The 25222-nt window shown below is 43.5% G+C and overlaps 1 protein-coding gene across 3 annotated transcripts in view; it reads right to left on the bottom strand.

Moving 5' to 3' along the window:
- Window positions 1–25222, bottom strand: part of CALN1 (calneuron 1) — a 536579-nt gene that overhangs the window by 444046 nt on the left and 67311 nt on the right. For all 3 annotated transcript variants that reach the window (XM_061401838.1, XM_061401834.1, XM_061401835.1), the window contains exon 3: window positions 20245–20440. In XM_061401838.1, coding sequence (XP_061257822.1) covers window positions 20245–20367 — 123 coding nt within the window. In that variant the 5' untranslated portion in view covers window positions 20368–20440. The remainder of the gene's footprint in view (window positions 1–20244; window positions 20441–25222) is intronic.

Genomic DNA, 25222 nt, shown 5'->3' with positions numbered 1-25222 from the left:
GTCCGGCTTCTTTATTAAAGCATAATGATTTTTTAAATCATCCATAATTTTGTATGTAACAATAGTTTGCTGAGTAACATTAAATTGTATAAATAGGTAGCAATTGGTCCATCACTAACCTAATTCCAGTTTTGACTATTACAAATAAAGCTGCAATGAGCAGTCATGTTTAGTCTTTGTTCGAACATGCGCTTTCATGTATATAGGTTAAATATCTAGAAGTGGAATGGCAGATCATATGGCCATGTATTCATATGGCATGTATAAATAACGCAAAAAGTAATGTATTAAGATGTATGTTTAACTGTCTAAAAAAAAAAAAAAAGCCAGATTGTTACACAGTGACTGTACCATTTTACATTCCTACCAGCAGTGTATGAGCATTCCAGTGGCTTTGCTTTCTCATTATCACTTGGTATAGACAGTCACTGTAATTTTATATGTTTTAATAGGTGTATAATAGCATCTCATTGTGTTGTTGATTTGCATTTCCCTAAGGAGGCACAGTGGTAAAGAATCGGCATACTAATGCAGGATATGCAAGAGACGTGGGTTTGATCCCTGGATCAGGAAGATCCCCTGGAGTAGGAAATGGCAACCCACTCCAGTATTCTAGTCTGAAAAATCTCATGAACAGAGAAGGGTGGTGGGTTGCAGTCCATGGGGTTGCAAAAAGTTGGATGCAACTGAGTGACTGCTCATAAGCACAAGCGCAATGATTGATGATGTTGAATCATCAATCTTCTCAGGTGCTCGTCTCATTTGCTATCGGCATATCTTCTTTGGTGAATTATCTTTATATCTTTTACTAATTTTTATATTGGGTTTTTTTAATTGGACTTGGCAAGCTCTTACATGTTTTGGTTACAAGTGTTTTATAAGATAGGGCTTCCCTAGTGGCTCAATCTACCTGCAATGCAGGAGACCCAGATTCGATCCCTGGGTTGGGAAGATCCCCTGGAGAAGGGAATGGCTACTTACTTACGATTTACAAATATTTTCACTCAGTCTGTGGCTTGTCTTTTCATCCTCTTTGTTGTTGTTTTCAGTCGCTCAGTCATGCCCGACTCTTTGTGACCCCATGGACTGCAGCACGCCAGGCTTTCCTGTCCTTCACAGTCTCCCAGAGCTTGCTCAAACTCACGTCCATCAAGTCAGTGATGCTATCCACTCATCTCATCCTCTGTCATCTCCTCCTCCTGCCTTCAATCTTTCCCAGCATCAGGGTCTTTTCCGGTGAGTCAGCTCTGTGCATCATGTGACCAAAGTATTGGAGCTTCAGCTTCAGCATCAGTCCTTCCAATGTATATTCAGGATTGATTTCGTTTAGGATTGACTGGTTTGATCTCCTTGCAGTCCAAGGGACTCTCAAGAGTCTTCTCCAACACCACAGTTTAAAAGCATCAAGTCTCCAGTGCTCAGCCTTCTTTATGGCCCAACTCTCACATCCATACATGACTACTGGAAGAACCATAACTTTGACTAGACAGACCTTTGTTGGCAAAGTAATGTTTGCTTTTTAATATGCTGTCTAGGTTTGTCATAGCTTTTCATCCAAGGAGTAAGCATCTTTTAATTTCATGGCTAGAGTCACGATCTGCAGTGATTTTACAGCCCAAGAAAATAAAGTCTTAGTGTATTCCCAAAATATAGTTCTTAACTTTGATCAAGTCTAGTTTATTAATTTGTGCTTTTATGGATCATTCTTTTGGGGTCATATTTTTAAAATATTCACCTGATCCAAGGTCACAAAGGTTTTCTCTTATGTTTTCTTCTAAAAGTTCTATAATTTTTTTTCTTTAAATGTAGGTCTATGATTCATTATGAGTTCAGTTGTATATATAAGTGAGATGTAGAGACTGAAGAATATATGTATGTATGCAAGTATTACGTATGGGCATCCAGGTGTTTCAACAAGCTTTGTTGATAAAACTATGCTTTCTCCATTGAATTGCCTTTTCACTTTCCTTGAAATAATCAATTTACCAGGCTTCCACTTCTGGGTAAGATGAAGTTAAGTATACTCCACTTATATCTTCCACTGAATGCAGCCTATGATCAGAGCAGAATACATGGAGCAGCTAATTGAGGACTCTGAAAATAACTCCTAACAGGCAAATTGGGGAAGAACATGAAAACTCAAAGGAGTTTTGAGTTGAACTCAACTGTTGAACTCAACTGGTGGTGAGTTTAATCCTTTCTTTTTTTCTGGTATTTACAGGTTTGAATTCAAGGCAACCTGAAACTTGAAAATGAGCGTTAGCATAACAGAGGAGGTTCTAGAAGATGCCTCAGGTTCTCGGTGGATGAATAGGAAAGTTGTTTCCTAACTCACAAAAGAAGAATGGAAATTCCCCATCATTCTTTCTTTTCTCTCTGTGCTCTTGTGCCTCAGCCCCTGATAGGAAACTTGGAAGCAGAAATGGTAGTGGAAATGAGAGCCAGTATAGGTGTAGTCATGCATGATCAGTCGTCTCCAACTCTTTGTAACCCTAGGGACTGTAGCCCGCCAAGCTCTTCTGTTCATGGAATTTTCCAGGCAAGAATACTGGAGTGGGTTACCATTTCCTACGCCAAGGGATCTTCCCAACCCAGGGATCAAAGCCGGGTCTCTTGCACTGCAGGAGGATTCTTTACCACAAAGCCACCTGGGAAGCCCATGAGAGCCGGTGTTGTTGTTAAGTCACCAAGTTGTGCCCGACTCTTTGCGACCCCATGGACTGCAGTACACCAGGTTTCCCTGTCCCTCACCATCTCCCAGAGTTTGCCCAAGTTCACATCCCTTGAATCAGTGATGCCATCCAACCATCTCATCCTCTGACACCCTCTTCTCCTTCTGCTTTCAATATTTCCCAGCATCAGGGTCTTTTCCAATGTGTCAGCTGTTCGCATCTGACCAAAGGTGACCAAAGTATTGGAGCTTCAGCTTCAGCATCAGTCCTTCCAAAAGTATTTAGGATTTATTTCGTTTAAGATTGACTGAAAGCCAGTAGCAACATAAAATTCTGAGGAAGGAGAACCGTACTCACTGATGAGATAATATGTGGTCCCTAAAGAGTGGGAAGGATCTCCATTTCTTTTTGTCTCCCTCCGTCCTCCCTTGGCTTGTCCCGGACACAAGTGCAGTTGCACAAAGGGTACAATAAATTGGGGTAAAGTTTCAGCTTTCTAACTAGAGAACCAAATTAGAGAGTAACAAGGAAATATTAATAAAAGGATAGTGTTGTTCAACTCAAGTCTGAAATAGGGTTAAGCTCTCCAACTGTGACTGTAGATATGTCTATTTCTCCTGAAAGTCCTATAAGTTTTTACTCCATGTATTTCAGTTTTATTTCTTTTTTAGCCTTTGTTTCGTTTTGTTTTGGCTGTGCTAGTTCTTATGGCAGCACTCAGGATCTTCTATCTTTGTTGCGGCATGCGGGATCTTTAGTTATCCTAAGCGAACTCTTAGTTGCAGCTTGTGGGATCTAGTTCCCTGACCAGGAACTGAATCCAGACCCCCTGCATTGGGAGCACAGAGTCTTAGCCACTGGACCTCCAGGGAAGTCCCCTACTCTATGTATTTTAAACCTCCGCTATTCCCAAGTTCTCCCTTCCTGCACTGAGGCCTGGAAATTCTTCAGGCAGTAACTTGGGACAGTCATAGCACTCATTTTGTTTCCTATTTCTCATGTCTCCCTAGTCGTCACTGCACTATTATAATACCTTGAAAACCACTGTTTCATATACTTGTCAGTTTTCTGTTGTTGTTGTTACTGTTTCAGGGGAAGCCAATCAGATGATGTTGTAACATGTAGGAAGGGAAACATCCTTAAGGTTTAAGAAAAGAGCCTGTTCTTGAAGATACCATCTTAAGAAACAGAAGTAAATTTTAGAAACCATGTCCTCAGGGTCATCATAAGGATAAAGAAGGCATGAACTCTGTGAGACAGGGACACAGAAAGAACAAACCAAGGTGAAGACAAAGAGGCAAATGGGGAAAGGAGAAAAAAGGAAAGAAACATCTTGCAGAATGAAAGCCCTCATCAGAAGCAGTAATGACCCAGTTTCATTCCTTTTCATGGCTGAGTAATATTCCATTGAATATATGTACCACATCTTCTTTATCCATTCCTCTGTTGATGGACATTTAGGTTGCTTCCAAGACCTGGCTATTGTATAAATAACTAATGAGAACCTACTGTATAGCACAGGGAACTCTACTCAGTGCTCTATGGTGATGTGAATGGGAAGGAAGTCCAAAAGGGAAGGGGTATATGTATATGTATAACTCATCCATTTTGCTGGACAGTAGAAACACAGCATTGTAAAGCAACTATACTCTAATAAAAACAAACTTTAAAAAAGAAGCAATAAAAAGTAGATGCTTCATTGGAAAATAAATCAAAGCTTTGATATGAGAGAAAAATTAGAAGCACTCTCTCAGTATGCAGAAGGAAAGAACAGGATATAAATATGTTGAGAGAAAAAATATATACACAGGGCAAAGAAATGGAGATGCAACCTGAGAGTTATAGGTGTTCCCAAGAAATAAATCAATACTATAGAAAAGCCATCATAGCAAAGAAAGAAGAAAAATTTTTGAACTAGTTAAAGAATAAGAATGAAGATCATAGTGGATCACATATTCTTGGCAAAGTTAATAAGAAGAGACTCACACATAGAGATGTACTGATAATTTTTTTTTTAATTCAAGGATAAGGGGGGGTGGGAATCATTGGACTGTACAGGCAATACACAACACAATACACACACAAACAACACAAAAACTCCAAGCCTCTTGGAAGGACTGTAAGATGAATCAAAATTGTATGTGCTGGTGACAAGCCCTCCGGCTGATTGAAGTTCATGGGCATGGTCCAGCCATGGCCCAGCACCAGCCACACCAGGAATAGAAACTTTCCTGTCAGGCAACAGAGGTTCACAAGAGAGGAGGTATCACCTTGATGATGAAGGATGATAAGAAGAGAATTATGTCAACTGTCAGGCTGCAGTCAAGACAACCGGTGTGCACAGACATATGAGAAACACCTCTAGAGACATTGGGGAGCTTAAGTTCCCCAAGAATGAGTGGCAGGTAGTCAGAAAAATGCTACCTGATGACTGTTCTCATCACTGCATTTAAATATCAGGTCTGTTAGAATCAGGTCTGCCTCTGGAGAGCAGAACCTATATGATACTATCTTCACTTTTGTGCCCCATAACTGGCACAGAAGGTCCTTGTGTAGCTCCAAATACACAAACTTGCTCATAATTCTGGGAGGTTGTTCTGGGAAGGTGTGGGGGTAGTTTTTATACCAAAGAGGAGAAAAGTCCTATAAAAACATGGAGTCCTTCCCATCTAGAGAAACAGCAGGGATTTCATAGCTAGTTTCCAATCCAGTGTAGCCAGAGGTGGGGGTATAAAGCAGGTGATCCTGTTGTAACATGATCATCACAACAATTCTCATTTCTTGTGCATAATTGCATCCCTGAGAATGACCCAGAGAGAGAAGGAGACAAAAAGCTTTCTCCATTATGGGTAGGGGACATTTTGCAGATTATGTTGCCCTTAATAAAACAGTTCTCTTCTTTTATAAGGACCTATACTAAACTATCTCTGGGAATTACTGTTTGTCCTTGGGAGGGGACTGCTCACAAATGTGAGCATGCATGTAAATTCTCTCCAAAATTCCCACCAGGAGACCACAGAGAGAATGAAAGCATATGTAGATTTCAACTAATAGAGCTAGAAAAATTGGATGTCCATATGCAAAAAAAAAAACAAAAAAACAAGATACAGAAATTAGACCTTTCATAAAAAATCAAAATGAATCATAGACATGAATGTAAAATGCAAAACTATAAAATCTTTAGAAGAAAATATAGGAGAAAATCTAGATGATCTTGCATTTGGTAATGATCTTTCTGGTAAAAGCATGATCCATGAAAGAAAAATTTGGTATGTTGAATTTTATTAAGATTAAAATCTGCTCTACAAAAGACACCATCAAGAGAATGAAAAGAGAAAACCACAGACTGGGAGAAAGTATCTGAAAAGCATGTATCTGATAAAGGAATTATAGCCAAAATATACAAAAAAATCTTGATATTCAGTGATGAGAAAACAAACAACCCAGTGAAATAGATGGGACAATCCCTGAATAGACACCTCACCAAAGGAAAAATACAGATGGTAAACAAGCATATGAAGAGATACCCCACATCATATGTCATCAGGAAATGCAAATTAAAATAAGATACCACTGCACACCTATCAGAATGGCTAAAACCAAAACCAAAAATGATAATACCAATTGCTATAAAAAAAATATACAGCAAAAGGAACTTCTGTCCGGCTGATGTAATACAATTATGGTACAGCCACCTTGGAAGAAAGTTGGGAAGTTTCTTAGAAAGCTACAGATAGTCTTAGCATACTCCTAGGTATTTAGTCAACTAATTTGAAATCTAATATTCACAAAATACCTGCATGCAGATTTATATCCCTTCAGTTCAGTTGCTTAGTTGTGTCTGACTCTTTGCAACCCCATGGACTTCAGCACACCAGGTTTCCCTGTCCATCACCAACTCCCAGAGCTTATTCAAACTCACATCCATCGACTCAGTGATGCCATCCAACCATCTTATCCTCTGTCATCCCCTTCTCCTCCCGCCTTCAGTCTTTCCCAGCATCAGGGTCTTTTCTAATGAGTCAGTTCCTCACATCAGGTGGCCAAAGTATATAGCATATTTACTTGTAAATATATTTATATATACATATGCAAATCTAAAATATATAGATTTATAGCACCTTTATTCATAATCACCAAAACACTGGATGCAACAAAGATGTTCTTTAATAGGTGAATAAATTATGGTGCATCTATGAAATGAAACATTATTCAGCAATAAAAATAAATGAGATACCAACCCACAAAAAGACACCAATGGATCTTAAATGGATATATGCAAATGAAAGGAGCCAATATAAAAAGGCTACATACTGTATGTCTCCAATTATTTGACACTCTAGAAAAGACAAAAATATTGAGATTGAAAAGGTCTGTGGTTGCCAGAAGTTCAGAAATCAAAGGGAAAGGTTGAATAGGTGAAGTTCAGGATATTTTTAGGGCAGCAAAACTATTAATATTCCATATGATATTATAATTGTGGATACATGACAATATACACTTGTCAAAATCCATTTAACTTCAGCACAACGATTGAACCTTACTGTATGCAAATTAAAAAAAAATAATTTAGGAGATCAATAGATTTTCAGGATGGAATACAGAATGTGACAAATCAATCTATATTACACATGTATATGAAACAACCTCACAGAAGAGACAGGGAAAGTGCTGACACAGGTAACTCTGGAAATGAGTGGACTCTGAAGAATTTTAGTTGGTAAAACTGTTTCCCACAGGTGTATGTATTAACAGTTCTGATACTGCTCTACATGTTAACACAGTTAAACAAGTAGGGACTTCCCTGGTGGTCCAGTGGTTAAGAACCTGCCTTCCCATGCAGGGGACACAGGTTCAATCCCTGGGGAACTAAGATCCCACATGCTGCAGGGTAGCTAAGCCTAGGCATCACGACTAGAGAAGCCTAAGCGCTGCAACAAAGACCCAGCACAGCCAAAAAAAACCCCAAAAACCACAATTAAGTAAATGGATGGTGGATGGTAGGAGCCAGATTTCTCTCTGTTGGAGTGGGAGTTTACAGGTAACAAAGGGGAGGATGCTAGAAGGATCTGTGTTAACGGAGTTGAGTTGGAAACATCAGTATAAAGCTATATTTAGCTTGATACAAGTACAGATGCTACATATAGAAATATACATACATATATGTATATATATAGGTTAATGTTTACATAAATATTTTTTTGTTCTGTCAGGTGACAGGGCCTAGAAGCAACAATGCTTCAACAGCAACAAGCATGCCTAGGGCTCAGATCTTGGTTTCTAACACCATTCTCTAAGAAAAGAAACCAGGCCAGGAAACTGGGTCAGGAAGTACACAAGATGAGCTTGGAGCATCCTGTCATGCCAGGAAATAAGAAAGTGTTCAAAAGGCAAGAGCCAAGAGCTCCCAATAACCAAGGCTGCAACCATTTGGGCCACAAAACTAAGTTGTATGGCATCGTCAACTACATATAAATATCCATGAGTCCATACTATGAAAATACATGGTTGCAAAACTAAATAGGGAAAAAGATAAAATCTCCTGTACAAAATAATTCCAGACAATCTATGTAGACACTCTGCCTTCATGGAGATGGGCACGACTCATTTCTTGTGTAGCCAGTGCAGTAACTTCCTTCCAAAAAATACAGTATGGAGAAAAGAGAAAAATTAGTAACTTTGCAGTGGAGAATTCTGACAAACACATCTCTCTTCTGGGGATTCCTTGGCGCTGCCCCTGTGACAGACCAGCCGCCTCCTCATTCAGTGTCTATGCCCACAGCGACTCAGTGAGATTCAGGGGATCTGCCTCCCTCCATCTACTCTCCACACATTGAACCAGACCAGAGATGACATCTTGGGGCAGGGGCCGTGTCTGGTGGGCTTCCAAGGTCCCCCGAGGAGGAGTGAGGTCAGAGCTCATCCTCAGTGCTGACCTCAGGCAGCCCCTGGGCGCCAAGAGAGATGGAAGCAGCACATGCCTTCTCTCTCCTGCCTCTTTTTCGTTTCTACTCTTCCCTCTAACTTTTGACGAGAAAATGAAAAGAAGCCAGGAAAAGAGGCTAAGAAATGCACCAGAGAGGAGTTCTTGGGGACTCTCACTCTTGGAGGCTCGAGGACAGAATCAAGGGGCCCATGAATTTGGGTGGGAAAGAGTATACCTTTATTGTCATCAGTCTCTAAATGGAATCTAGCATTTCCTTCCATTGTGAACGCAAGTCTCATGGCTCAGTGGAATTAGCTGTACCGTGGCTTTGCCTACCAGGTTACAGTTGTCAGAATTATCTCCCCGTGGTGTTTACACTTATGGCCACAGTATTTCAAAATTACTGTTGTTATTACACCCACTGCCAGATCTTATTATTTAACACATCAACAAGGAAGCACATGTATTATTATATCACCCATTTGTTTTGTTTAATATTGCCACACTATACTTAAAAATAATTGATTTCCTTTATTGGTCCCTTGAATATTCTATTTCATGCATTTAAAAACACAATTCACAGGCTTCACCAAACTGCCAAAGGGATGCAAGCATGAAAAGTCCCTCTAAAAATATTTTTGTTTTTTCTAAGATTTCTTTGTAGATGGTAGTTTTTCCCTGCCTTGAAATTATTTTTTCTGACTCTAAGAAGATTTCTTTGTAGATGGTAAATATTCCCTATGTCAGTTATTCCCAAACTTTCAGTAAAATCTGTGATTTATATCCATCTGCTGTGTGATGATGGCTGGGTGGGAAATTGAGAGGAGGCAAAAAAAATTGCACCCATACGCCAGAACTGCCCCTCCAGGGGTTGGTGACTCCGTAGCTGCTGCTTATCGGGAGAATATGGTGGCCCCCATGTGACTGGAAGTGAAGCTGCACCAAGCTGAGATGGTGCTAAGCCCTTATATGGGGGCAGGAACCAGAATCAGCTGCAGGCGGACTGACTTACATACAGACCCAAGGTCTAATCTGTTTCCCCGAAATATAATATGAAGAGATAGCCAGGGTAAGGGAATGAGACAGACCTTTGACCAACACCAACACAGTGGTACCAACTACTGCTTTTCTTTAAGTAAGTTCCATCAAATTTCTGTGTGATCACGGCCCAATTAATTATACTCTGAGTGCCCCCTAGAGTTGTGGAGTGGACCACTTTTTAAATTGATTAATTAATCCATTTTGGTCACACTGCATGGCATGTGGGATCTTAGTTCCCCAACCAGGGGTCGAACCCATGCCCCCTGCATTGGGAACACATAGATTCTTAACCACTGAACCACCAGGGAAGTCCTTGCATCATGATATAGGTGGCCTGGCCACTCTCTCTCCTGGAACATACTTTATCAATTTTCCTGAAACCCTGTCCTGGTCAATGTCTCTGCCCATGTGGCAAAACTTCCTCTACTTGCCAACGTGGATCTTTCCTCCCAGTTCCTTTTTCCTCCTGGAGTCTGGCACACACCAGGTGAGGGTAATTAAAAGGCAGACAAACACTTTTCTAACATAATCATGTTCTGAGTTATGCACAGGATTCTCCGATCATTGGGAAAGCCCTTTATCTTGACTCTCCCCGCCCCAACCAGCATCCTATTCTTCCATGCTGCTTGGGAAGAATCCAGAAGATGCTAAAAGAAGTGCAACACTGGGACCACATAACAGAAGGATCCAGGGTCCATGAAGGCAAAGTGTGGGAGTTTTGAAATGTGGGTCCCAAATTCTTCGAATCTCCTTACCACTGATATGTGCTCTCTATGCCTCCACCCCCTGAATCCAGGAGGATTTGGACTACTTTGACTGCCATAATATGCTAGAAGTGATGCTTCCAAGGCCAAGTCATAAAAGGCCAACCAGGTCCCAGCTGGTGCTCTTGGAAGGTTCATCTCTAGATGCTTGTCTTAGAAGCCAGATGCCATGCTGGGAAAAGCACAAGCCATGTGGAGATGTCATATGTAGATACTCCCAGCTGAGCTGGTCCTTCAGCCAGCCCAGGCACCAAACATATGAGTCACCAAATGAGTCTATCCCCCGGCCATCTGAGTCTTTCCAATAGAGGCACCAGACATCCCAGAGCAGAGATAAACCCCCATTGAGTTCCTGACCCAGAGTCTCCATGAGCATAACGTGTTTGTTGGTTTACACCACCGAGTTTGGGGTGGTTTATTGCAAAGCTGTAGTAGATGGACTAAGAAGAGACAGAGGTCCAGGAAGAAAAGATTCCTGCAATGGCCACATATGGACCATGGACAGAGAGCTGGACTTGGCTCCGAGGGGAGAGTCTGGGGAAGGGGCACCTGGCAAGACAGGCCCGAGGGTCCTTTCTGTCCCTCCAGTCCCCTTTGAACTCTGTGATGGACAGGACTGGCTTAACCTTAAGGGAAAGTGCTGTTTTCTACAGTATTCTGCTGACAGCAAGTCTGTTAGGGCATAGATTCCACTGCCTCTCCCTCCCCCTGCCCCACTTTCCCAATAGGAGTAAAATGCTCAAATTAAAATTTGATACAAACACAGGGAACGTGCTTGATGATTTAGATCAGGTCCGGGAATCCTCCATTTTTTCATAAAAGAGCTTCTGTTAATAAAAGAATGATGAGGTGATACCCCAAACATCCCCCTGCAATCAAGAACCTGCTTTTGAAGCCCAAGATTTTTGTCTTAAAAACTGGTGTCCTGCACAAGAACATATCAAGCATGGTTTTAATATTAAACCATCTTCAATTACCTGCCATAAGGTGAAGTGGACATTGCATGAATGGGTACCCCGTTTATCCAATGATGCCAGACATCCTCGATCCATTGCTGCATCCCCCATGCAAATGCCAGGAGGACAAGCATATAGCATCCTAATACCCAAAGCTCTGTCAAAGAAATCAGATTCCTAGGGGCCAACTCTGTTACTGAGCATGGGGCACTTCTTGAGGAATGCTTATCAATGTCAATATTAAACATCAATTTGTGGCATATTTCATAAAACAAGAGTGAAATAATGCCATTTGCAGCAACATGAATGTACCTAGAGATTATTACATGAAGTAGGCCAGACAAAGACAAATATTACATAATATTACTTATATGTGGAGTCTAAAGAAAGGATACAAATGAACTTAGGTACAAAACAGAAACAGACTCACAGACTTTGAAAACAAATTTATGCTTACTAAAGAGGAAAGTGGGGGGTGGACAAATTAGAAATTTGAGATTAACATATACATATTACTATATATAAACTATTAATGAACAAGGACCTACTGGTATAGCACAAAGAACTCGACTCAATACTCTGTAGATTTACATAGGAAAAGAATCTGAAATAGAATGGATATATGTATATGTATAACTGAATCACTTAGCTGTATACCTGAAACTAACTCAACATTGTAAATCAACGATACTCCAATATAAAATAAAATTTAAAAAATTTTGAAGCATTTTTTTCTTAGAAAAATCATGCAGGAAATAATGGATCCTGAATGAAAGAAGATTTCCAAGAGACTGAGTTAGAGAATCTCCAGAGTGCAAGAGTGATCAAAAATTCTCAGCTAAGATCATTTGTAATATTCTCTGTAGAGTCCAGAATTTACACTTTGGCTGTGCATGTACAAATTTTTTCTTCATGAAGACTATGTTCTTGATCCCATGCCCCCTCACTCCCTAAGAGACAGTACTCCATTAATTGTCACCTTCAAGCCCTTCTCCTCTCTTGCCTCCTTCCCCTCCATTCCAGTGTCCCCTGTCCTCAGAAGCCCTTCCCTTAGGTAAATTGGTACCTAATTGTGGAGAGCAATTTGGCAAATCTAGCAAAAGGAAAAAAAAAGTATATACTTTCTGACCCAGAAATTTCACTTCTAGAAAATTTATATTTAGATAGACTTGCACAAGTTCATAAGGATAAATAGAGCTGCTCATTGCAGCACTGCTTGTGAAAGCAAAAACGGCAGCCTAAACAGCCATTGAACTGGAGAAATCAATCACAGTACAACAGAAAAGGATGTTGGCAATAAATTGTTGAATGAAAAAACCTTGTGGGGTAATGTGACCACATCAGTGAGAACAAACTGCATATTTAGATGGATATGGGTTTATTTATTCTAGGAATATTACACAACTTCAGGGGATGAAATTCACATTGTATTCTTGTTTTATAAGTGAATGGCAGACCCTGGAGCTGTATAACTGCCTGGGTTGTGTGTGTGTGTGCACGGTGATGCTTCAAGGCACGCCCTGTGCATGAATTTATCCTAACACATAAACACTATGGTGAGTATCAATCCATCTTTTCCATGAGCCTATAACCTATAAGAGGAAAGGAATCATTCATTTCAATTCCCAACACCCAGCACAAAGCCTGGCACATCAATTATTGGTGTTTTTGTGAATACATGGGTGTTAGCATTTCTTGGACCCAGGAATACCAGTTATGTATCATTTCCATAGAACTAGGTATGCCCTAGGAAGAGGAAATAAACACTTAGTAGGTGATTTTTTCACCTTTACACACACCTATACACACATATTTACTCATATCCAGTGTTCCAGGCTCAAACTGTGTTTGGAAAAGTTGATTTAAGCCAAGATAAACCATTTTCTTTGCAGTAGGATATCTCTAGGATTTTAATATGCACTGATGTTCTCTAACAAGTAGATATGGTGAGGAGCATAATCTGAATTTTACTGACCATGAAGCACTTTTAGAGGAATATTTATTAACATTGATGTCTGAGGATCATCAATTTGGAACACGCTGTATTAGAAGAATCACAAAGGAAGTAAATAGGTCCTGAGTGATAGGGTCAGACAATCTCCAGAAGAATGAAAGAGTGATTAAAAGTTTCTTAACCAAGATCATTTGAAATTCAAACTGGATGGCTGGACCTGCTAAAGGGAAAAGGAAAAGATCTGACCCTAATAAGAGTACGTGAAGCTGCTTGCTGATGTGAAATTGTGTCAAGAGAGGAGAGGAGATGTGTGCTCAGTTGTGTCTGACTCTTTGCGACCCCATGGACTGTAGCCCACCAGTCTCCTCTGTCCATGAGACCCTCCCAATTCTTCTGGGGACCAGGGTGAGCTGTTGGTGAAGGTCTCAGGAAGAAGGGAATTGGGGTAGCAGATTCCTGGGTCCTACTTGAAAATTTTCTGATTTAGTAATACATACATAGATTTTGTACACTCACCAGATAAATTTTGACTATACCTTGGCATTGGTCCTTCTGCTTTAACACTATCCCTTGTTCCAGTCAGAGCAGGATCAGTGGCCTGATGTGGGGAGAGACCACATCACAGCAAGGGAAGGCTGAGTAGCGAATGAAAAATGGAGAAATGGAGCAAGTGTAGGCAATTTTTCCAAGAAGTTCGAAGAACTTTTTAAAAGTTCATATCAGAGCTTCCCTGATGGTCCAGTGGTTAAGAATTTCTCTTGCAATGCAGGGGACACAGGTTCGATCCCTGGTCTGGGAAGATCCCACGTCTAAGCGCACAACTAAGCCCACGCACCACAACTACTGAGCCCATGCTCTGGAGTCCGTAAGCCCAACTACTGAGCCCACGTGCAGCAGCTACTGAAGCCCATGTGCCCTAGAGCCCGTGTTCCACAACAAGAGAAGGCAGTGCAATGAGAAACCACACACACTGTGACGAGAGGGGCCTTCACTCCCCACAACTAGAGCGACAAAGACCCAGTACAGCCAAAAATAAGTAAACAAATAAAATGTTTTTTAAAAAAGTTTGTATCAGCCCTTTTTTTTTTTCCAAGATACGTTGCGTCAGAACAAATGTTATGCTTAGGGAAAGATGAAAGAAGCTGAAGAATAACCAAGGAGGAACAATTGATGAAATAAGGTCCCTGAAGAGAGGGTAACAGGGAACAGATGTCTAGGCTCTTGCGGCAGCTGGTCCTCAACCTGGTGAAAGGCTTCCTCCTCTACCATAATCCTCAACCTGGTGAAAGGCTTCCTCCTCTACCATAATGGGCAGGGAGTGGCAAAGATGAATCTGGACGCAGAAAATGGGACAGAGGTGCTCAAGAAGTTGCGAAGTTTCCTCCCGGGGCCTTTGTTTTATTTGTGAATGAAGAAGTGGCATCATCCTTAGATGAGTGGGTAAGGGGTGAAACAGTCATGGTGGAGAATGAAGAAGAGACCTGGCTGCTAGAAGAATCTCTTAGTCCCAGTGCGGACCCATTGGGATTGAAAGCTATGAGTTTTGAGGGCCACCTACCCATGTCTTGTATCCATGTACGGTTTTCTCTACATCCTAAAATAGGAATAACAGTGTCAAACACCATCAGGGAGGTTGTCAAAGAGGACAGCATTGCAGTGTGAGTTGTCTGCAGTTGAATTTGAAGTAACATGAGGTAGAATTGTTGCCTGGTCATTCACACGGTTTTAGCTTCCTCCTATCAGGACTCTGGGCAGATGAAAGACAGAAGCACTAAGACATCCAAGGAGTACGGGGGTGAGAGGTGACATGCTATGAAGGCTGAGCAACAGACCCCACAAGTGAAAAGTCTCACTGTTCATTTCAAGGGTCCTGAAGGGCCTCCCCACCTTCCCAAACACATGCAAATCTTGATTTAACCAGAATGGGTCATCTCTTTTTTGTTCTACATACTGGGATTTCCCCAGAAGACTTATCTAGAAAGGTTTTGTTAGCAAAAAAAAAAACCCAGAAACAAAAACCCTGAACACCACTGATGAGACCTAACCTTTCCATTCAACCCAATAATGAGCCTGAGGCCCCCAGTGAGTTGACGGAGGTGCCCATGGCTGCATCCTTCCACAGAACCATCCAGTGTGTGCTCTCTCAAGGATGTAGGCCCAGAGTTGATGCTCGGTGATGAGACATCCTTATTAGGGCTGGTGACATGAGGGCTGCTGAGGTCCAATAGAGCTCTGCATTGTGGGGAGGGAAGAGCAGTGGCCATAGTGGGGCCACGGAATTCCCTGGGCACCTGTTAGGGACCTGAGGAGGAGAAATGAGGATGGGCGGGCCATGGGCAGGGGGCAACTCGGGTTGATGATTCCAACCTAACTAGGGAAGCCAGCTTAGTAATCAGGCAATAAAACTTTGAGTTTCATCTGCCTCTCACTGCGCAGGACCTTAAATCATGGAGGAGTTTATGGGTCCTGTTTATGAAGAGACTCTTTATAAGCTATTCAGAGAAGGGGTGGGAGGGAAAAGTAGGGAGAGAAAGATTCCCTTTGAATTCTCATTGCTCTCAGAGTCAGCAATTTAATGAGTCATACATTCTAAATACTTGCTTTGTCTACACATTTTCATTTCAAAATACTAAAAAACAATTTGTTTGGAACATGGGCTATTTTTAGCTCATATATCAAGAGTGCACATCCATTTCTCCCTATATTAGAAAAGCTCCCTTCAGGTTGGGTTGGAGGAGCATGGTAGTGGGGCTGTTTATTAGCAGTAGATTGTTGAAGCTACCTGGGCATCTCTCTGTTCCCTAGGACTCTCTTCCAGTTGATCTCCTAGAACTGCTGACCACTCATGAGTCAGCTCCAGACTCAGAAGAGTTTCAGATCTCAGAATATGGACAAAGGGGAAGAGCATCTTTTCAAGCCTCCAGCCTAAAACATTAGTACCTAGGTGGGCCAGAGACAAGCAGGGATCCACTGCTGTGGGTCCCTGTGAGACTATTCAGAGTAGAAGAGAAGGAACATCCCCATCTACAGGTCATCTCCTCCAGATCCATCAAGAGAAAGCCTGGCCAAGACCTAGGAATAGACTTTTGGGGGAATCTGGTAAGCTGCCAGGCTGACAAGCAGGAGAATAGGCAGGGAGGAGGCTATTAGGTCCTACCTCTCCGGTTCCTGCCTCTGCGTGAGGTCTATCTCCACAGGTCACTGTGGTGCCCCCAGCCAGCTCCAGCTACGCCACTGTTTTTGTCCCATCAGTGATCATTCACTCCTCTGGGTCTCCTGGGGACCACCTTCTTTTAAAGGCTCCAAGGACTTCCTTGGTGGTGCAGTGGTTAAGATGCTGTGCTTCCATTGCAGGGGGCCAGGGTTCCATCTCTGATCAGGTCATGCCATGCGGCGTAGCCAAAAAAAAAAAAAAAGCATTCAAAACTGCCTATTTCTAGTTTCCATTGAAATTGATATCATTTACAATTTAAAATGTCTACAGATTATCTTCAAATTAATACACAAACACAAATTAATGTTGGACTACCCTGGCAGTCCAGTGGTTAAGACTTTGTGTTTCCAATTAAGGGAATGCAAGTTCAGTCCCTGGTCAGGGAATTAATAGTCCATGTGCCATGCAGAGCAGCAAAAAACAAAAATAAAAAAATAAAAATAAAGGCAAAAATATATAAATAAAGTCACTAACTTAGAGCATGACTAGCAAGTATCTTACCAGCACTTCATGGATAGCTGACCAACTTCAAGAATGGAATACAAAACCATTATGTGAAGGACCTGGGGTGAGGAGCTGCTCGACTCCTCTGGTTGTGGTCTCGCCACCATTTCCATCCATGTATTTATAGTGGAAGCAGCCATGCTCATACCCACTGACCTTCCTCCCCTAGACAGTGAGTGTCGACTTCATCAGGAGAGGGCAGCTATGAGGGCTTCCCAGGTGGCACTGGTGGTAAAGAATCTGCCTGCTACTGCGGGAGATGTGAGAGATGTACATTCAAACCCAGGGTCAGGAAGATACCCTAGAGGAGGAAACAGCATCCCACTCCAGTATTCTTGCCTGGAAAATTCCATGGACACAAGGGCCTGGCAGGCTACAGTTCATGGGGTCATGAAGAGTCAGACACAATGGAGTGCTCATGGATGGGCAGCTACAAGCCTGTTCCCCCAGGGAATTTTGAATTGAAACCATACAAGTTCCCAGTTGAGGCTGACTGCCAAATTGGTAGCTATTTGAAAGGACTAATTTTCACATGGACAGAGAAACCAAAGAGATGAAAACTGGCAGAAAACTTAAATGGATTTTCTACATCCCTGAGGCTTTGGATTCTCTGAGACATGTTCCCCCACCATCCACCCTTGCCTGGATCCTCTGTTGGAACGTTGTGTTTCTCTTTTCACTGAAGTAAGTTCTACTGGATTTCCATTACTAGCAACTAAAATGGTACCAGGAGTTGGGAAAATGATCCAGGGCAGGAAAATGGGGTGTATGGAGGAGACTCTTTCTGACTTTCTAATTTGCTGACCCTGCCCACATCAACCACAGCCACGTGGGCCCAGACAGTTTTTCAGGTCTGAGGTCCCCGATGCCCTGTAAGCAAAACCCAATACCTATACTTTATCTGAAGGAGGCTCCTAGCGAAGGAACTGGATGACAAGGAGACAATGTACTCTTCAAGAACTTACTGCTGGAAAGTGATATGAAAATGTGTTCCAGGTGAGCTGTGTTCCCTCTCCCTCCACGTCCAAGCCCTGGTGCAGAGACTGTGACCACCATCCATCTCTTGGTCCTGTCTTACCCCTCTTCCTTTTAGCTGTCTCTCTCTCTCTGCCCACTGCACAAAGAAATCTTTGAGAAATGTGTGCATTTGCCCCCAAAGAAGGAGTAAACAAAAGTGCCATGTGCACTGTGTATGAGTGGGGGTGTGAATGTGTGATGAGAACAGGCAGAGATTCTCAGCCCTGGGGTCCAAGTAGATTTCTTACTCTCCCCGAAAGGAGAAGTTGATGGCTTGGGAGGAGCAGATTCATTCATTCCTCTTGGGATACTGCTGTCCCCAAGAGACAAGAGAAACTAACCTGCCTAATTCAAGCCCATCACAATTCTGGCTCCAAAACTCGAAAACCCAAAGTCACTGGAACAAACAGGGAAATATTTGTAATGTGGGTGTGTGTTGAGTAAACAGGGTTTCTGACTACATCCGACTTCTCTGTCTGTCTGCTGCATCATACCTGCACATTCACTAAGGTGGGCAACTCTCTGTATCCTCTGTAGCATCAGCCTCATCTGTCATTTGCCACAGACCCTGTAGGACATACAGAACCATTTCTCTGTCCCAATCCTTACCTTCCTTCCCTCAACACCACCCATCTCCCAGGGAAAGTGCCCAGGATGGTACCGCTTATCCCAGCCTGAGAATAAACCAACCAGGAATTTCATCTTGGACTGGACTTTGTCTCCTGCTGGGGCTCCTCTTTGGCTGGGGAGGCCCAGGCCAGGTTGTCCTCTGACTCCTGACCAGCCTTCTGAAGCAGACCCTTCCTCTGAGCCTGCCTTCAGTGTATGGCATTCCAGTTTCATGTTGCCCTGTTCCAGATCTGTCCTCAGAATTGATGAGAAGGGCACACCTGCAGGCCAGCATGCCCTTGGCCAGGGGTTCTGCCAGCTCCCACGCTGATTCCCAGTGAGCTGTATTGGAAAAGGTTCTGCATAGAATCTTATAGTATCTTGTGCTGGGCCCTGCAGTCCAGCTCCCAGTTATGGAGAGAAAGTGCTGAAGTTCGAGAGCTCTACTCATCAGAAATGTGTTCACTTCCTTTGGGCTTCCCTGGTGGCTCAGATGGTAAAGAATGTGCCTGTAATGCAGAAGACCTGAATTTGATCCCCAGGGTCAGGAAGATCCTATGAAGAAGGGAATGGCAACCCACTCCAGTATTCTTGCCTGAAAAATCCCAAGGACAGAGGAGCCTGGCAGGCTACAGTCCATGGGGTTGCAGAGATTCAGACTTCCTTTAGTTCGCCATAACCCTAATCATGAACTCATGGCCCCCACCATGAACACTCGTGGCCCCCACTAGGAGCTAGTGACAGAGAGGGCTGGAGATCCCATTCCAGACAACCTTGGGGAGACCACAGCAGAACATACCCATTTAAAGGACTCACCCAGACCAACTCCTCGATGTCAGCATCACATAGATCAACATTTCCTTCTACACAAAACCACCCAGAGTTAAAATTCCTCTTGAGTTTTTACAGCCATGAAAAACCAAGGAAAAAAAAGAGCTCAAACCTTGGGAAACCTGTGGCTCAGAAAACATACAACCCCTCCCCCTGAGCTGACCTCCTCACCCATAAGCAAGGGAGTAGCAGGACGATCTAATGGTTAGGAATACGTTTTTGTATTCAGAGATGTGGGTAGGAGTCCTGGATTGACCTTTGCCTTTGTGATATGGCCTATGTGATGCTACTTACCAACTGTCTTACTTTTCCCCTGCAAAAATGGGGTTAATAACACCCGTATGGGGTTGTTGTGTAGGTTAACTGAAATTACCTATGCAGAGCTCCCACTTCTATGCTGCCATGGAATATGCACTCAATAAAACATATCTGTTGCTTTTTTTCTAATAAGCACCCCCTCCAACTTGATCAGTCCCTGATAGCATCAGCTTTCAAACCCATCCCCTCACCCATCCACACAGCTTTAATTTCAGATTTAATTAATGAACAGCTGTCAGGCTCAAGATAGATTGTCAAATCTCTGGCCCCGCTGGGACATGCATCCCCTTGGGACCCCTCCCGGGTGTCCTGTCCCTGGACACTCAGCACAAAGGCTCCCAGCCCCCACACCACCCCCTACCTGCGGGCTGAACACAATCAACTCCTGAGCAAACATTCGAGAAAGCTCGTTTCTCCGGGGGGTTGGGGGTAGAAGACTTGCCAAGTGGGGAAGTCGGGGGCCTGGGTCCTCGGCGGCTCCTCTCCCCCTCCAGGGGCTCCTCTGCCCCCCTTTTCCTCATTCTCAGGCTTTCCCTCTCCGGGTTGCTCAGGCAGCCGCATCGGGGGTCCAGGGCGATGTTTTCAGAGAGATTTGTGAGCACATCAAGGGAACGTCAGCGGAGACACTGAGACTCTGCAAGGAGTTGACAGAAACTTACTGCCTGCACAGCGCTGGTGGGTTATTTACTCAAAGTCAGTTGCCTAAATAATTCACACCCTCCCTTCCGTGTTTAAACAGGACAATGATTAGAAACACAATCCTGGCACAAGAAATATAATTACAGTTGTGACAGATGTTTAGTTATTAATAAGGCCTCAATGTCACCAGAGGGTATTATTGCACAAGAAACCAATAATGTGCCTTTGGAACCGACCTTCATATTTACAGGTTCTTTTCCACTCCCACTCCCATGGGCTTTGCCGTGGTGTAAGCTATGCAGAGGTAGCCTGAATAGCCAATGTGATTGCAACTTGCAAGAAAGCCCAGCACCTTGCCAGCAGAATTTGTTTCCTGGCAGTTGACATCAACAAAGCCACAGAAACAAAGTGTATATGTGTGGGGAGGGGTGCAGAGGAGTTTGCACAGCCATCTAATGGAGTGGACTCTTGCCAAAGCTCTTAAGCATGTGATGCTGCTCGCCAACCCAACACAACATCATCCTAACTTCCTTAGACAAAGCAAAGAGCATCCCAGACTAAGTGCCCCTTTACCAGCTCTGGTCTAGAGTTGCCCCTCATATGTATAGAGCCTCTGGGTTGGTTTGATGTCATCAAGTGGTGACTTCCTCTCACGCCTCCCCTGACCCCAGACATCTGGTCAACCCCTTTCTTTACAACCCTGCTTAGGTTAAGGCACCTGGCTAGATTAAGGCACCCCTCAACTGTGCCTATATCTGCTGTCATCCACAGCCTCCCTCTTTCCCTCCATCCCCACAACACTGCACTGAGAAAAGCTCCAGGTAGGGAATCATTCAGATGCATGTTGTATCACCTGGGCCCAGGCTGAGACAATCTGAGAATAACTGGTGATCAATAAAACACTTATTGAACTAACTATTTAATCGATACTGGTTCTCTTTAGTTTCATACTGAAGTTTAAAAACATGATAATAAAACAAAGAATCTCCAGAGATGTGAAGTACAAGGAAGTTAACTGCAAGAATCTTGGTGATGCAAAGAAATCGCCCTGACCATGGATGGAGCCCCTACCTGAGAAAGCTGGCCCCTGAGGGGGGGTTGCTCATGGCAGCAGGTGGCAGCTTCTTCCAGAGACAGGCAGATGAGTCTCCATCCCTCAGGGCTCGGCCCCAGCACCTCGCCTCCTGGGAAAAGGCTCCCTACTCTACTTGCAGCCTTCTGATTCTGACCAGAGGCACATTTCCAAGCTTGGGAAGTGTTCTCCTGGAGAATCCAGCCCATAGGAGAAGAGGCTCAGAAAACAGTCTTAGGAAGCATGAGGCCTTGGATGTGTGCAAACGCGATCACTGTCGTAAATTATGGTTGCAAATCTGTACATGCGGTAGGCACTGCCAGCCCTACCCCAGGTCAAATAGGACAGGCTCAGCCCTAAGCCTAAGGTGTGTCAGTTACTAGAATGTATGACACACAGACCATCTGCATGCTTTGTACCTTCCATTTTGAGCAGAAACCCTCATCATCTACTTCTGGGCTGTGTCAGAGTGTGTCTGGTTGCTCATGATCTACAGTATCTCTGATTCTCTGAAGTTTGTGGCAAGGAGTTGGGTCCTCCCAAAATAAGGTGCTGGATCTCCTATGACTGCTCTGGGTGTGCCAAGTCACTTCAGTCATGTCCAACTCTTTGTGACCCTATGGACTGTAGCCTGCCAGGTTCCTCTGTCCATGGATTCTCCAGGCAAGAATTCTGGAATGGGTTGCTATTTCCTTCTTCCCAGAGGATCTTCCCAACCCAGATATTGAACCTGTGTCTCTTGTGTCTCCTGCATTGGCAGGTGGGTTCTCTACCGTGAGCACCACCTGGGAAGCCATGACTTGGCTGGGACCTCCCAAAAGTTGGGACCACAGAGATATGCTATAGTGAAAAAGCTTCCCGAAGGCTTGTGTCACCAAATGAGAGTATAACACATACAGGCAAGAGCATTTGTCTGCAGACTCACCTCCCCCAACACTGCTTCAGGCACGCACACACACACACACAGTCACAGATCAGTCTTCAAATATTCACAGCCCATGTGTGATCTCAACCCCAAAGTCAGCCCCTAACCTTGGACAGACACACAAGGAGGACTCAACAACAGCCACACACCTGCACATACACGACCCCTATCAACATGAGCACCTGTACACACCCTCACACACATACACACACAACTCTCATGTTCACACACACTACAACACCCACTTGCCCACATGTGCTGCACTCACACCTATACTCTTTGAGTCTCTAGTTATGTTAAGTTAAAAATGAAAAACAAGTTTCCTGTGTCATTATACTAGAAATGCAAAAGAAAAGTGACATTTTATTTTCAGATATGCTTTTAGTTGCCATGACAGTGCCAGCACCATGAAAGCTGTGATTGGTGGCAAATGCAGATTTCTAAAGAGAGTAATTAGCTCCCCATACACAAGAATATCCAAAGGGTGCCCTCCCTCACCAGTTGCCTCCAGGCCCAGTGGACACCAGGGCAGGGGCAGCCCCCAGTGGTATTCTGGCTTCCAGGATGGCAGGTGACGGGATCTGCCAGGAGTACTTAGCAGGGATGTCCAAGCTGATGGTCACAGAGGCTTCAGAACCCAATCCACTTAATTACTTGGAACTTGCTCGAAGCTCAACAGGAGCGTGGCACTGGAGGTGGCAGTTCCCCACAAGGAACAACTGCTCCTGCTGCTCGACTGGCCTCTGGTGCCCTTCACTGCAGCACCTGGGATGTGCCAGAGAAACACAAAGCCAGGGGCTGGTCCCTCAGCCGAAAAGGGAGCTGGCCTCTCCAGCCAGAAGCCATCTCACCAGAATGCTCCTCCCTAGGTCACGACTAGCCTGACACACAATGACAGAAGCCAAGCCACCTTTCACAGGATAGGACTGACTGCCCACTGCCAACTAATGAACCACCCTAAGTCAGAATCTGGATGGAAGATGGACCTGCATCTCCCCATGTCACCAGGAGCTTCTCAAAGACTGAGCCGTGGTACATGCACTTCCAAGTCACCAACGGCCTTATGCACCTTGGGACCCACAGTACCTACCTACAGGAATTACTCTTTGTCCCCAAATTAACCGGTTACCTCATTTCCTCGTGAGACACCTAAGGGCAATAAATTTCCAAAATTTCTCCTCTGAGTCCATTTGCCAGTTATCTTTATTGTCATCATCTGAAAGATTGGCCAGGAGCTGGTTTTTGAGCCCAAGCCTTGCAGTCAGAACTTTGGACTAATTGCTGGACCCATATGAGTGTTGTCTTCAGCATTTCATTTCAGCAAATGACCCATCTACATCCTTTAGCACCTAAAATGTTCCCTGAGCACTGGCCACTCAGTGTGAGTCACTCTGGGCTCCCCAACATGTGATGCTATCTTCATCCTACCCTCAAGGTCCTCCACTGACCCCACTGCAACCTATAATATGCAGAGACTAAGGTAGTGGCATAGTTAAGAACATGGCTAATTGAATTAGACCATGCAGTTCAAATCCTGGTTCTGCCACATATGGGCTGTGTGATCTTAGACAACTTTACCTCTCGGTGCTTCAGTTTCCTCACCTGCAAAATAGACTTGATAATAATAACACCTACTTTGTAGGTTAATATAAAGTGTTTAGCACAGAGTAAGTACCATATGCACTAGCTATCATTATTCATTCCTTCCTTTTTCCCTTAATAGGCAGTAGCTAAGCACCTACTCTGCTCAGATGGTGCTAGACTGACACCATAGAGTCAGGCAGGGAGAGGCAGAAGTGAATCCACTATAGGAACAGCCCCACAGAGCTCAGAATCAAGCTGGGGGCACAGACACAAACACAAGACCAGAGAAGGAAGCTGCTCCTACTCCTTCAGTTTGAAGAGTCAGTTTGTCCCTGAGGGTATTTGGGTGGGGAGGTTTTGAGTCTCCTCTTCAATGCCACAAAGTATGTCCTTAAATGGATCCCACACCTGCCTCTGAGCAAGGGGTCATATGGATATAGTCTGGGAGAAATGGTCAACCTCATCATTCTAGCATCTGTGGCTCTGAGCATCCATTTGGGTGCTCAGGTCACAGGCAAACTCAGTCCTTCACAGATTTTTGTCCCTGTTGGAAGATCTAAAACTACAATCACTGTGGGAGCAGGGGATGGATGAAAATCTAATGTGTGTGAATGGAGTGTATAAGCCAGCATCGTTTATTGGCATGAATAATTCATAAATACGGGGTAGCTGGTGCTATTCAGTTTCTGGAAAACCCAATAAACAATGCTTCTCAAGCTGATACTCTAAGACCCAGTTCAAATATCCACCAAAAATCACTCCATTCTATTGTGATCATACTGGGCATCAGGTTAGAGACTCTTGTGTCTTGTGTTCCCTAATATAGTTGGCAGCTGTTGATGGCCACATTATCCTGAATAATTATAACTGAGTCCTCTGTTCCTGTTTGACAAGGGTTTTGCATGTGGGTCTTTTCTATCAAAACCCTCTATATAGGTGTCATCGAATTTGATTCACAAGTAAAATTTATTTTTGTTACAACTGAATATAATCCTGTTTTTTTGTTCACCACTTTTAATAAATTTGTTATTGGGTTTTTTAGAGTACTTCAAGTATACATTATTATTAACTAGTCATCGAACTGTACATTAGGTCTCCAGAACTTAGCCATCTTGTAACTAAAAGTTTGTACCCTAAGGTCAATATTTTCCCTTTGTCCCTACCCCTTAAAGCCTGATAACTACCATTCTGCTCTG

This window comes from Bos javanicus, chromosome 25, assembly GCF_032452875.1.
Source record: "Bos javanicus breed banteng chromosome 25, ARS-OSU_banteng_1.0, whole genome shotgun sequence".
In the NCBI taxonomy this organism is placed as follows: Eukaryota; Metazoa; Chordata; class Mammalia; order Artiodactyla; family Bovidae; genus Bos; species Bos javanicus.
The sequence above is the reverse complement of the archived record's forward strand: the minus strand, read 5'-3'. Positions and strand labels throughout refer to the sequence as shown.